Source organism: Rhinatrema bivittatum, chromosome 1 (assembly GCF_901001135.1).
Source record: "Rhinatrema bivittatum chromosome 1, aRhiBiv1.1, whole genome shotgun sequence".
Taxonomy (NCBI): Eukaryota; Metazoa; Chordata; class Amphibia; order Gymnophiona; family Rhinatrematidae; genus Rhinatrema; species Rhinatrema bivittatum.
Window position 1 is genome coordinate 182,481,897 of NC_042615.1, and position 14,617 is coordinate 182,496,513.

The 14,617-nt window shown below is 44.5% G+C and overlaps 1 protein-coding gene across 5 annotated transcripts in view; it reads left to right on the forward strand.

Annotated features, from left to right (window-relative positions):
- Window positions 1-14,617, forward strand: part of ANAPC4 (anaphase promoting complex subunit 4) — a 221,010-nt gene that overhangs the window by 35,294 nt on the left and 171,099 nt on the right. For all 5 annotated transcript variants that reach the window (XM_029589903.1, XM_029589893.1, XM_029589913.1 and 2 more), the window contains exon 8: window positions 2,683-2,767. In XM_029589903.1, coding sequence (XP_029445763.1) covers window positions 2,683-2,767 — 85 coding nt within the window. The remainder of the gene's footprint in view (window positions 1-2,682; window positions 2,768-14,617) is intronic.

Genomic DNA, 14,617 nt, shown 5'->3' on the forward strand with positions numbered 1-14,617 from the left:
TCTCTGGATAAAGAAAGAGATGCAGAAGAATATCGACAGTTGTGTCCCTTGAATGTCAAGAGGTATATTCTGAAGTATTTGGAGATTTCTAAACCTTTTTGCTAGTCTGTCCACAGTTCGGCTTTTGAAGAGAATACTGGCAGGCTGATGTCACTATAGGAGTATATATACTGTGACGTCAGTTTGCTCCATCTCCATCTGTCTAGATTAAGGAAAAGGAAATTATCAGGTAAGTAGTTATTTCTTATCTTTCAACTGAGATTCTAATTTTCTGCATTATTAAAAAGGGGAAAAATCATCATGCATACAAACAATGGTGCAGAAGCACAGTGGAATTTTTGTGCTCTATACCTAAATGTAGCATTTTCAAGATCGTTTTCCCTTTCCTTCTCTTTTCTAAATATGTATTATTCCAGACTGATGGCTTGATTAAGTTAGGTTGTGATGTTTTTATTTTGTGGACCCTTACATTTCTATAAAAGAAAAATGTAACTTGGCTGCAAGCGAAAAGATAATTTCCCCTTGTATTTGCTTGCATTACTGACTAAGGGCCTGATTTTAAAAAGCATTTACATGTTTTAAATCGGGTTTTACATGTGTAAATGCTCTTTACATGTGTAAGTGGGCTTTTGAAAATTGCTATGATAGTACATTTACATGTGTAACTCCTTTGAAAATTACCTCCTATGTGTAGTTGAAGGCATGGATGATTATTGGCATATGATTTGCTTCAATGTAAAATGTAAACATGACATGCCAGACCAACAAATGTACTTCTGGCTTGGTGACATTTTGGCATTATTTTATATTTTTTGGATATTCATCAACTATATGCATAGCAAAATCCTGATAAATGTGTATGTGAAAGGTAAAAATCATCAACAATGCTGTTTTAGACTCATATATATCCAAGCAATAGACATGGCTTAGTATGACTTTGTGCATTTAGAGTAGTCCTCCCCTTGACTTGCAGTGTACTTGAGAGCATTTGTTAAGGTACCACTTGCATTCTGCCTAAGAAGAAGAATGTGAGGCTTCTTTCTGCCTCAGTGATCATTGTTATGTTCCCCTCAGAAAATAGCTGAACAAAATTAAGATATTTTTTCCTGTGTTACTCAAGGACAAAAGAAGTTGGCTAAATAGAAACTAACTGCCTGATTCACTAAGGCTTTTCTCCTATTCTATGTCTATGGGAAAATACCTTGAGAATCGGGCCCTAAATTTCCTGATTCCCTTTCATTTTTACCTAGGCTTGTTCAGTACTTACTACCAAGTAGAACAGATAAAGAAAAATGTAACCACAACAATCAATACCAGAAAAAACATTGTGGTCTTACAAATTTCAGTCATCAAACTTCAAGCACTATTACTTCATGGTTGCAGGAGTTGTCATATAGGTCAGAGAAAGATAAATCATATCATATATTAATGCACACGGCTTTGTGCGGTTCCTATTGGGGCTGGAAATGTGGTTTACAAATATTTTAAATAAATAAGTCCTTTATTTTGGTAATAGCATTACTAATAGGCCGATACAGTAAAAATCGCGGGAGCGCGCACAGGCCACTCTCCTGTGCGCGCGATTCAGTAAATTAATTTATTTAAATTAGGGCCCGCGGTAAAAAGAGGCGCTAGGGACACTAGCATGTTGCGGGCGCGATTAGTTTCGGGGGGGTTGGACACGCGTTTTCAGCGTGCTATTACCCCTTACTGAATAAGGGCTAAAGCTAGCGCATCGAAAACGCGCGTCCAAATGCAGGTTAACAGTGAGCTCCGCCGGAGTGCACTGTACTGTATCAGCCTGTAAGTCATTTAAATAAAACAACTCCCGAAACAGGGTTGTGAGAGTGCAAATGCAGAGGACTTTGCCTCTATATATATCATTTCAAAGGTAAAAACAAGTCCAGTATTTCCCAAGTTCTCAGTTACTAAGCGTAATGGAGGTTCTAGTGTTTCCCTTAATTGGCATTGTTGCTGAAACATAGACTGTGAAGAATTTATGCTGGAAAGCAGTTTTGATGCAGGCTCAAAAGGATATATGGTGCCTTAGAATCTTTGAAATATTGGACTTTTTATTTTTTTAACCTTTGAACTGATATATGTGGAGACGTAGTCTTCTGAATTTGCACTTTTACTAGCCTGTATAGGTCATTTTTTCACTTATGATTATTAAAGCTATTAGCAAAACTGGAATTTATGATTATATCCGGGGTTTGATATAATTTATCTTCCCCTTCACCTATATGACTACACTTAGGACCAGCAGTAGCTACTCACTCCCTCTTCTGTACCAGTTCAGAATAACTGAGAACTCTTGGTCTTTGCTTACCATGACATTAGCAGGCAAGGAGGAAATTTCAGCTTGCATTTTCTGGTTCACAGCAGTACAAAAAACTGTCAGGTATGTGCTTGTGCATCTTACCTGTAGATGGATGCCACCAACAAGGTGAAGGAGTTCAAAACTGCTGCATATCTGCCTTGCTTGCATCATTGACAGGCCTTTTCAATTTTCTGTAATGTTGGCAGCTATGTGCAGGTGAAGAACATAAGTAGCTAAACTGTGCTTTTCTGGCCAGTGGTCCTGGAAACACTGCAGTAATAAATTGATCTGTTAACTATAATTTGTATAAAATGTTTTATTCTTTCTTCCTTTTCCCTTTGTTTCTTGGATTTACAATTAAGGCTCAATGCTCTTGTTCTGGGAGGAAATTCAGGGTCAATTGAGATCTATGCCTATGGAATGTACAAGATTGCTACAATAACAGAGGTAATATAGTGTTCCTTGCCATATGCTATCATTCTTAAAATGCTTTTATGGAAATTTATTTAAAAACATATTCATAAACATAATGCAGTGTATGTGCAGATTGGGATTTGATATTGTTTTTGTCCTCCTACAGAACCAAGAAGTGTAGTTTGGTGTAACTGGATTGCTGATACTGTAAATTAACTTCATGGAGTGCCCCCTAGTCCTTCTATTATCTGAAAGTGTAAATAACTGATTCACTCCCCACTATGATCATTAGGGCATTGTCAGAGTTATGCATAGCTGAGAAACAGGCAGGACTTACAAAGGAGGGAAACCGCAACAAGCCAGGGAGACTGTATGCAGTGTAACGAAGAAAAAAAAGAAACATCACCAGTCCTCAAAACAAATCAAGAAATATAAAATCAATAGCAGTAAAACCATAATAAAAAGAACAGATTATTTCAAAACGGCTGATGAATGGAATATCCAATAATTTAAATTTCATACCAAAAGTTTCTAGAGACCAATAAAATATTTCAAAATAGCAGGCAGAAAGACCCAGTAATGAAAAATAATAAGGATAAAAAGTTTTGCTCTGCATACCTGGGAACATTTGATATCCAGGTGCCCTGAGATTGTTTTGAATTAACAGGAGGAGGAATGGTTTGCTTGCAACTTTCTCTTCTCTCTGTCACACACAAGCTCTCTCTCTCAAACTGGCTCTGAATATCACACACATACACATGCTCTCTCTCTCTCACTTACATAGGCTCTCAATCATGCACATATACACATGCTTTTTCTCTCTTATATATGCTCTTAATCAAACATTTACACACATGCTATCTGTCTTTTCACACATACACACACAGGCCTTCAATCACACACTTACATGTTGTGTCTTTCTCTCACACACACTCTCATTCCCACACTTATTACACACATACTCTCTCTCTTTCGCTTATACACAGGCTCTCAATCACACACAGACACACATGCTGTTAATCATACATACACATGATCTCTCTCGCTTACACATACAGGTTCTCAGTCACACACTTACATTCATGCTATCTTTCTCACACACAAAGGATCTCAATCACATACACTCTTTCACATAAATAGGTTTTCAAGTCACACACTTAGAAACATAGAAATGACGGCAGAAGAAGACCAAACGGCCCATCCAGTCTGCCCAGCAAGCTATGTACTTTTTTTTTTTTTTTCACATACTTGTTACTCTTGGCTTTTAGTACCTTTTAGTTCTATTTCCCTTCCACCCCACCATTAATGCAGAGAGCATTGCTGGAACTGCATCCAAGTGAATATCTAGCTTACAGGTCAATACAGTAAAGTGCGGCCGTGGTTACCCTGCTTCTAACCTGCTTTCTACTCACTTTTCAGCTGCGTTAGTCCAACCCGCGATACACTATCCCCTTTAACCCATTCTTACCGCCTCTTTAAATCACCGGGTAACCCCTTCCGCCCGCGGCATGTATATCAGATTAAACGATCGAATTAGCTATTCCCTCCCATACAGTAACGCGTGCCCCGACTATCGCTTTTTTAACCTACAGTTTTGCCGCGCGTTTAACCTGCTAATTTACCGCCTACCCCTACCCCTGCGTTAGAGGCAGGGGTAAGGGTAGACGGCAAATTTTACCCAAAAGGAAACCTAAAATCCCCTCCTCCCGAAGCGACTCGACATGTACCAACTTACCTTTTGTTGCTTTTTCAGCCTTCTCTGCCGTCCTCCGGAGGGGGCAGCCGGCAGCGAAAGCGGCTTCCATTGGTCCCCCGTGCAGGTCCCGGTTCTCCTGGCTCTCGATGATGTTCCAGCAGGTACTCCACGGCGCGGTTTGGGCTCTCGGCTCCAATGGCTAGAGCCAGCGAAGCAAAGCGTACTTTCATTGGCTTGAGGGCCCAAATTGACGGGCGCTCAAGCCAATGAAAGCACATGGGCGGGCGGGACGTCATGGCGTGCGTCACACCCGCCCATGTGCTTTCATTGGCTTGAGCGCCCAAATTGACGGGCGCTCAAGCCAATGAAAGTACGCTTTGCTTCGCTCGCGCCGTTACATCAGGCACTTCGCTGGCTCTAGCCATTGGAGCCGAGAGCCCGAACCGCGCCACGGAGTACCTGCTGGAACATCGAGAGCCAGGAGAACCGGGACCTGCGCGGGGACCAATGGAAGCCGCTTTCGCTGCCGGCTGCCCCCCGGGAGGCAGGGGAGCTGCGGTCCGTCTCCGGAGGAGGGCTGCAAGAAAAGTAAGTCGCTTCATTGCTTTACACTTTACATGTCGTTTCACCAGTCCTCTCTCCCCCCCCTCCCTGCGCCTTGCTTCGGGAGGAGGGGAGAGAGGACTGGCAATCCCGAGCGTAGGAGAACCGTCCACTTCCTGGTACCTGTCATTTCAAATGTCATTTGAAATGACAAATACCTGTGTGTCCGTGAAGCGTTAGGCCAGCGCACCCAGGATACTGCATAGCGCTCTATACAGTAAAATGGGTTGCGCGGGCCTAACGCTTCACGGACGCTTCTTGGACGCGGCTTGCATTTGCAAGCTATTTAAATACAGTATTGAGTGGTAGGTGAGCCGGACTGTGCGTGCAGCAACCGCGGGTGCGCCCGGCACTAACGCAGCTCTTCCTACCGCTCCTTACTGTATCGGCCTGTTAATTAGGGGTAGTAACTGCCGCAATAAGCAAGCTACACCCATGCCTCTGTCCACCCAGACTATACAATTCGGACCTTGTTGGTTGTTGTCCATATACAGATCCTCTTTTCTACATTCCCCTGCTGTTGTATCAGAGAGCTATGCATTGAAAGAGAAGTGTTAGACTTTCTCCCCTGCCGTTGCACATACAGGCTTTCAATCCCTCACTTGCATACATGTTTCTCTCTCTCTCTCTCACACAGGATCTCAAACACATATGCATGCTTGCTCACTCACTCTCTCTCCCCCCACCGAACTAGCGACAGCAGCATCCTCCTGCATTTCCTACCTTAGCAGCAGCAGCAGCCTCCTCCACTTTGAGCCCTCACTGCCTCGAGTAAGGACTCCCTTCGGCTGCGGGGGGCTGCCATTGCTCCTCTTGTGCTTCGCACCGCACTGCTCATTCTTCAGGCTGCGCCTCTCTTCTTTGGACTATGCTGCTCGCACTAGCATGGTCTCTTCTTCCTGCACGCGTGGCCGCTGCATTCCACTTCCTCTTCCAGGCTGCGGGGGTGGGAAGAAGACACCATGCCAGTGCCGCTGATTCCAGCTCTTGTGCTGTGTTCCGCCCAGGCTATCAGTATTTTAAGCCCGAGTGGAAAATAAGTTCCAATTTCGCTGGGGCAAGGGGAGCTCTGGACAGCGGGGGACCGGGAAGTGTGGTGACACACCAGTTGAGAACTGCTGCTCTATGGGAATAGTAGTTTGCTTGGTGATAGCACACACAAGCGCATACACTTTCGGAAAGCACAGTTGTTCTCTTGCAGCTGGCTCCAGGGGGTACAGTCCTTCCAAGACTCATCCCCTTTAAAATTCGCTTCAGAGGCGCCCCACTCAAGATCAGTCAATTCTTGAATGGCCTGTGTTACAGGGAAAAAACATGAGGCTTTACGTAAAGAAGTCAAAATGGATTCAGCCCCAGGTACTCTCAGCATTGTCAATGTCTGGGAAATCAAAGCCGGCAGCTCATCTGTATGAAAGAACCACAGCATAGTTCTGTATGGTTCCAATCCCAGAGGAATTTTCCCATCCTCCAAGGAGTAAGAATCTGCTTCATCATCAGTGCCATCTGGATCCTTATCAGGAAGGCTGATCTAGGCGTACTCTGATGCTTACCTGCAGCACCAAGCATGTGGGATTTCACCACCTGCGACTCTGACCTGGTAAGATTGGCCGGGGCTGAGGCTGAGCCTGAAGAAAAGACTGCAATCCTTGAAAAGAATTTCACCCAAGCAAAGGCAGAGGGATCCATACCAAACCCAGGAGGCACCTGTTCTGTGCCCACTGAGCTATCTTTCTCTGCTGACGAACCAATTAGGAGAGCTCCAAAGTCAGGCGACTCGTCTGGCACATCTTTACCCAGACCCACATCAGGCTGGGAAGAACCGTACTTAGTAAAATAAGATGAAGGCAATTCCCCCTGAGCTTCCAAGCAGCACTGACCAAAGGAGGGAGAAGATCCCGTTTTGGAGGATCTCCAGACATTTTCAAAAAACTTTTCACATGGTGGTTAAGACTCTAGTCACTGCAGAGTGGGATATTCCTGAGACAGGTCTGAAGGTGGGCAGAGTGATGGCTCAGCTTTATCCCCTGCCTGAAAGTGATAGGAAATAGTTAAAATTCCCAAAGATGGATGCTTTAGTCTCAGCGGTCATTAAGAAGACTATGATTCTAATGAAAGTTGACAAAACATTAGAGGATGCGCAGTCGTTGGATTATCTAGGAGCCCTGTTCGATACCCAGAAAGGGCAGTGTGTTTCTGACAGCAGACAGGTTGTCAAAGCTGCATGCGCAGGTGACTCATCTATTGAGCCTGTTAGTGCCGAAGGTCTGGGATTACTTGCAAGTGCTGGGCTCCATGGCCTTGACATTGGACTTGGTTGTGTGGGCCTTTGCTCACATGCGTCCTTTGCAAGAGGCACTTTCGTCCAGGGGGAATCCGTTGTTGGAGGAGTATCATCTGCCATTACCTCTTCTATGAGAATCCAGGTCCAGTCTTTCGTGGTGGCTGTCGAGGGCCAACCTAGAAAAAAGAGTGGATTTGGAGGCTCCGAACTGGGTGGAGGTGACCACAGATGCTAGCCTCAAGGGCTGGGGGGCAGAGTGCCTGGGACTGTCTGCCCAGGGTCTTTGGTCAGCGGTGGAGGCATCATGGTCGATCAAGTGCCTGGAGATGAGGGCGGTGCGCAGAGCCTTGGAGGTGTTCCTGTCTTTGGTCCAGGGACACATGGTTCAAGTGTTTTCAGACAATGCAACAACAGTGGCATACATCAACAGACAAGGAGGGACAAAATTATGCGGTGGCCTGGGAGACACAATTGTTGTTTGTGTGGGTGAAACGCCATCTTGAGGGGATAGTGGCCTTGCACATCGTGGAGTGGACAACGTGCAGGCGGATTTCCTCAGCAGGCAGCAGCTAGATTCTGGGGAGTGGGAACTGTCTCCAGAAGCCTGGAATCATATTTGTGTCAGATGGGGTTTCCTCTTTTGGATCTCATGGTGACTCGGGCCAATGCAAAGGTGGCAAAAGTTTTTCAGGCACAGGAAGGAGTCTGGTTCGGTGGGACTAGATGCTCTGGTGTGCCCCTGGCCAACTGGAATTAATCTGTATGTTTTCTCTGTGGCCTCTCATCTGTTACGTGCTGTGCCACATAGTTACATCCAGGGACGGTGGAGCTGGTGGCACTGGAGTGGCCACGGTATCCATGATTTGCAGATCTGATGTAACTGGCAATCAACGGGCCTCTTCGGCTGGCTCATCTGCTGGGGTTGCTGTGACAAGGACCCATATTTTCGCTTTTGAAAGGAGACTGTTGCGTCTGAAGGGTTTTTTGGAGCCAGAAATTGCCATTTTGCTCCAAGCTAGGAGGCCCTCTACGTCCATAGCGTATGTCAGGGTATGGAAGGTGTTTGAGTCCTGGTGTCTTCAACAGAATTTGGACCCTTTGTCGGTGGGAGTCTCTCACATTTTGTCCTTTCTACAACATGGCTTGTCCAAGGGCCTGGCCTATAGTTCACTTCGCATGCAGGTTTCAGCCTTGGGTTGTCTACGGGGCAAATGGCGGGGAAGATCTATGGCCTGTCATCCCAATGTTGTGCGTTTCCTGAAGTGGGTTAAGCACTTGCGACCTCCACTTCGGCAAGTGTGTCCGGATTGGAACCTCAATTTGGTTTTGCAGGTTCTTTGTGGTGCACCTTTTGATCCATTAAAACAAGCTTCCTTGAAGGAATTAACATTGAAGACAGTTTTCCTGGTTGCCATTTGTTCAACCAGGTGGATTTCCAAGCTTCAGGTGCTATCTTGTTGAGATCCATTTTTGCGTATTGAGGATGACAGGGTGTCACGTTGCATTCGGTACCCTTCTTCTTGCCGAAAGTGGAGTCTGCTTTTCATGTGAATCAGACAGTGGAGCTTCCGGCTTTTCCAGAATTGTCTAGAGAGTCTCTGCAAGTTAGAGATCTTCATCTTCTGGATGTGCGTCACAATCTGTTGCATTATTTGAAGATCTATAATAGTTTTCACCGTTCGGATCATCTCTTTGCCTTGTTGGGTGGAACTAAGAAGGGAGAGAGAAGCCTCTAAGGCTACCATTTCGAGATGACTGAAGGAGGCCATTTGTTCGGCTTATATTTGTGTAAGGGTCGTGAGATTCCGACGGGCCTCAAGGCGCATTCAGCTAGAGCGCAGGCAGCCACTTGGGCGGAATGTCATTTGGTGTCTCCTCAGGAGATTTGTAGAGCCATGGTGTGGTCCTCGCTTCATACTTTCATCAAGCATTACAGATTAGATGTTTGGGCGCAAGAAGAGGCATCCTTTGGTGAAAGTGTGCTAACAGCTGGTCTTTTGGGTTCCCGCCCAGTGTAGGGGTGCTTTGGTACATCCCACTTGTCTGGACTGATCTGGGTATGAACAGGAAAGGAAAATTGGTTCTTACCTGCTAATTTTCGTTCCTGTAATGCCACAGAGCAGTGCAGAGACCCATCCCGTTCTTGCTGCCAAAAGACTGAATTTCCTGGTTATGGTATTCACTGTATACAAGAGGTGCTACAACTTGTTTAAGTATTGAGAATTTTCATATTCAGTGGTTGTCAGTGTGGGGTTTTTTTTCTGTGTTAAGCAGTGTGTTTTCCAAGTCAGGGGTTTCCAACCCTACATTTCCGGTTCACCCTAGTAAGGAGAAGGTTTGGGTACAGGTCAATATTGAGGCACTCTTGGTTATGTAGCAATGCCTCAAAATTTTTGTTCTCTGCCTCCATCTGCTGGTAGGGATGCAAAACCCACTTGTCTGGACTAATCTGTGGCATTACAGAAACGAAAATTAGGTAAGAACCAATTTTCCTTTACCTCTTTGACTAAAGAAACTTGAAGTACTTTCCATTTTCTCCTCTCTAGCACTTCTACGAATCTCCTACAGGAGGAAATCCCAGTTAAGTTCTTTATCATCCTACTTGGTTGCAGCGGCATCATGTCGTTCAGAGATGATTAACCAAGGTTTCTCCCCTCAGACACAGCCAGGAGAACTTCCCAATTCACCCTTTTCATCATAGGGGGGCCTGGATTAGTTTGCTTATGCCCTTGGGGCTGGGAGAAGGTTCGATAGAAATACCTTCTGACCCACTTCTGGATCCTCCAGAGCATGCCTATTCCCTGGAAGACCTAATTTCTTCTAAATTTATAAAAAAGATGGGCAGCACACTCAGATTAATGTATGTAAAGATAAAGATCCTTCTACAAATCCTGGAAATGCCATAACCAGCAGCTCTTCCAGTTCACAACATTCTTAATTACAAATGAGAATGTGGGAAACTCCTCTAATCTGCCTTCTGAGAGTTAGGAAGTTGGATCTCAAGTACAAAGTTCAAGTCACCATAGTTTGGACTGGTACAGTTACCTCATCACTCTGTCGTTGTGGAAGACAAGAATATATTCTAATTCGCCTCCAGGAAAAGACCTCTAGGCTTCTTGACAGCTTTGGTAAGAAAGTTTTTCAGAGCTCAAGGCTAACTGCTCGTATCTCTATCTACCAATTTTATATCTGCATGATTGCATACAAAGCTTCAACCCAGTGAAAGAGGAAATTATTATCCTTAATCTTTTCTAGATGTGGAAGCGTGCATACAGCAGTATCTTTGCTCCGTTTATGAATAATTTTGCATAGCACATACCTAATCTACCTCTATAGGGTCTTGATGTATGGCCTGGTTGAGAGCAGGCAGCATTCATGTTAATGTTCATGCAAAATTGTCATATGTACCTTGTCTGGAGAGCACCGCTTTGGAGACAAGCTCAGAGAAACAGTTGCTCAGCAGAACAAAATGTGGTGGTCCAATCACACTCCACAGGACCCAGTCAGTCGTCTTTAATATGCTCCTTCTCTTATAAGAGGTTGCACTTTAGCTCCCACCACTTCTGTCTCCATAACTACTACTTCCGGCTACACCTCGTCAACAGGAACGCCGTCAGTCTAAGAGAGTACAACAGGCCCAGCGAAAACCTGGGCATAGTTTTTCATCCTTCTGAATTCTCATCAATCACATTCTCCAGTGGGAGGTAGAATCCAGTCCTACCTGCAAGAGTGGCGCTAGATAACAAAGGACCTCTGGGTCCTCAAGATTGTGGAATTTGGGTACTGTTTGCATTTCTCCTGGCTATCTCCCTCATTGTTCAACCCTCAGTCCATATCCATCTAAACTCACACCGCTCCAACTGAAGTGGAATCTCTTCTTCAGCAACGGGCAATAGATCCAGACCCAAACAATCAGGAGGATTGAGTCCTATTCTGGATCAGAGAAAACTGAATAAGCATCTATTCTGAAAGAAATTCAAACTGAATTCCCTCAGCATGATTCTTTCCTAAATCCAGAAAGGGGGAATGTATGTGCGTTCTCAGCCTGAAGATTGCATATGCTCATATACTCATCCATCCTTCTCACTGGCGCTACCTCCCTTTAGTCTGTCAGCTTCAAAGGTTTCACTAAATGCCTTGTGGTGGTACCGGTAACAGTACACCTACAGCATCAGGAAATTCAAATCTTCCCATGCTTGGATGATTGTCTAGTTACAGCCAACTCCTGGCAGGAAGTGTTACTGTCACTGCAAAAGGCAGTGCATCTCCTGCGAACCTTGGAATTTCTAGTGAATTTCAAGAAGTTGCACCTAGTATTTGACCTAGAGAATACAGTTCATCGGGGCATGGATAGATTCCCTGCAGAAGAGAGCTTTTATACAGTCATAATGAGCGAACACTATGAGATCGCTCACTCTTAAACTACTCACCTCGCAGCACTTAACAGCCAGAGTGATACTTGTTATGTTAGGCCATATGGTGGCAGCTGTTCATGTAGTTCCATTTATCTGCCTCCATTTTCGTCATCTGCATTAGTCTGTGCGGTCAGTGGACCAGCTAACTTGTACTGTTGTTAACAGTTAAGTATCCAAGGACATAGAATAAGAATTATGCTGATGGTTGAACCCCACGTTCGAGAAGGAGCTCTGTTTCAACCTCTTCCATGCCAAGCAACTTAACAATGGACACCTCCACAAAAGGATGGGGTGCCCACACAGCCTCCTTCGAACCCATGGAACTTGGTCTCTTGAGGAAAATCACTTTCAGATAAATTTATTGAAACGGAGAGCAATCAGATACACTGTATTGACTTTCACGCATCTTCTCTGAGGAAGAGCATTCTGATACAAACCAACAATCAAGTCGCCTACCTTCTTTCTGAAGCCACATGCACATGATGGAGAGAAAATTCTTCAGATTTAGGATTGCAGAAGAGCCATAGCCTATTACAAGAAGAGAATGCAGCCATATCACCAAACTTTGCAGCTCTTCATATCCTATAATCCTAACAGACTTTGCATAGCAGTCACAAAGCGTACTTTGTCTAAGTAACATGATAGGCCATATGGTCTTTTTCTGCCATCTAGTCTGTGCATCACCCAACTAATTTAGCTTTACAATTCCCATCACTCCCTTGGAGATTCCTGTACTTACCCCATGCTTTCTTGATTTTCAAATACCATTTTTGTCTCTGCCATTTACACTGGGAGGCTGTTCCATGCATCCACTGTCCTTGCTGTAAAAAATATTTCCTAAGATTACTCTTGAATTTACCCCTTTCACCCTCATCCCATGACTCCTTGTTCTAGAGCAGTGATGTCTAACCTATGACACGCAGTGGCCCGAGAAGAGGAAGAGGCCCAGTATCAGGGCCGCTGCAGGGCCCATCCTGGGGCGACCCGCGAAGAGGAGGCCCAGAGGTGAGAGAGAGGCTGAGGGTCTGTAGAGTGTGTGTGTGTGTGTGTGTGTGTGTGTGTGTGCATGCGTGCGTGTATGAGATGAGTTGAGAGATTGTGTTTGAGAGTGAGGACCTGAATGTTTGCAGAGACAGCATGTGCTTGAGCAAGACAGCATGTGGGAGAGAGAGAGCGAGAGCCTGTGTGTGAGAGTCAGACAGCATGTGCCAGTGAGAGAGTGTGTGTATGAATGATTGCATGAGAGAGAGAGCATGTGAGAGTGAGAGCCTGTGCTTGAGCATGTGTGAGTGAGAGAGAGCCTGGGTGTGTAAGTCAGACAGCATGTGCCAGTGAGAGATTGTGTGTATGAATGATTGTATGAGAGAGCATATGACAGTGAGAGCCTGTGTGTGTGTGTGTGAGAGAGAGAAATGCATGTGAGAATGAGAACCTGACTGTGTATTTGAGGGAAGAAGATGGAGAGAAAAGAAACAGAAAAAAAACACAATATAAAAGGAATTGGCAAAAAAAAATATAAGAAAGGGAAGGTGGAAAAAAAAAAAGCCTGTGACCAACCAATTAGAAAACTAAGATCAGACAGCAAAGGCAAAAAAAAAATATAGATTACTTTTTAGTGATTGGCACATGTAATCTTTGGGAATGTGCAAGAATAGCACTTTCTCTACGGATCTCACAATGTACGAGATCAGCATGGAGAAAGTGGAAGCCCACAGGGCCTGCAGAGGCAGAATGGACTTCAGTGTCAGTAGCAGCAATCAGCACCTCCCCAATAGCCATGTGGCAGCAGTGACAGTGGTAGCAGAGGAATGAGAGAGGTTCCGAGGTTGCTGGCAAAAGAGAGGGGGGTCTGCATTTAGTGTGTGCATGTGTATGAATGGGACTCTGCCTGGGGGTGTATGTGTGTGAGAATGAATGTGTGCATGCCTGGGGGATGGGGAGGGAGTGGTGTGAAAATGAATGGGAGCCAATAAAAGAAACAGACTGACAGATGAAGTTTGTAATTCTTGCTTGGGCTTGAAGTGTACGAAATACCAACCTTCAATTGAAGAATTAGCCAATGAAATTCAGCAACAAAAAAGTCACTAAGCAGGTAAGGTAAAGAATTATTTGTTTTTGCTTTATTAATAAATACAGTACATATATTAAAATTAACTTTGTTATTAATTAGAGCTACAAATATCACAGAATTATGGATTTTTCTAGAAGTGACACACCACCCGAGTTATGCTCGGGTTTTTTATGAATTTTGACACACTGAGCTCAAAAGGTTGGCCATCACTGTTCTAGAGCCTCCTTTCTGTTGAGAGGCTTGCCTCCTGTGCATGGAAGTCTTTGAGATATTTAAATATCTGTCATATCTTCCCTATCTCGCCTTTCCTTTAAGGTATACATGTTTAAATGTTTATTTATCCTCATATGCTTTAGAATGAAGACCATGGACCATTTTAGTAGCCACCCTCTGGACCCATGCCAACCAGTTTATATCCTTTTGAAGGTGCGGTCTCCAGAACTGTACACAGTATTCCAAATGAGGTCTCACCAGGGACCTATACAGGGGCAATATCACCTCCCTTTTTCTGCTGACTATTCCTCTCCCTAAGCAGCCAAGCCTCATTCTGGCTTTTATCATCACTTTATTCACCTGTTTGGACACCTTAAGATCATCAGATACAATTACCCCCAGATCCCACTCTTCCTTTGTACTTAGAAGTTCCAAGGCCTTTTCCTTGGGTTTTTACAAGCTAAATGCATTAAACTGCATTTTTTAGCATTAAATATTAGCTGCCAGACCTTAGACCATTCCTTGAGTTTCACTTGCTCCCTCCTCATGTTTTCCATATCTTCCTGGCAGACAAAAGTTTGAAATGATCTGCTTTAAGCATATG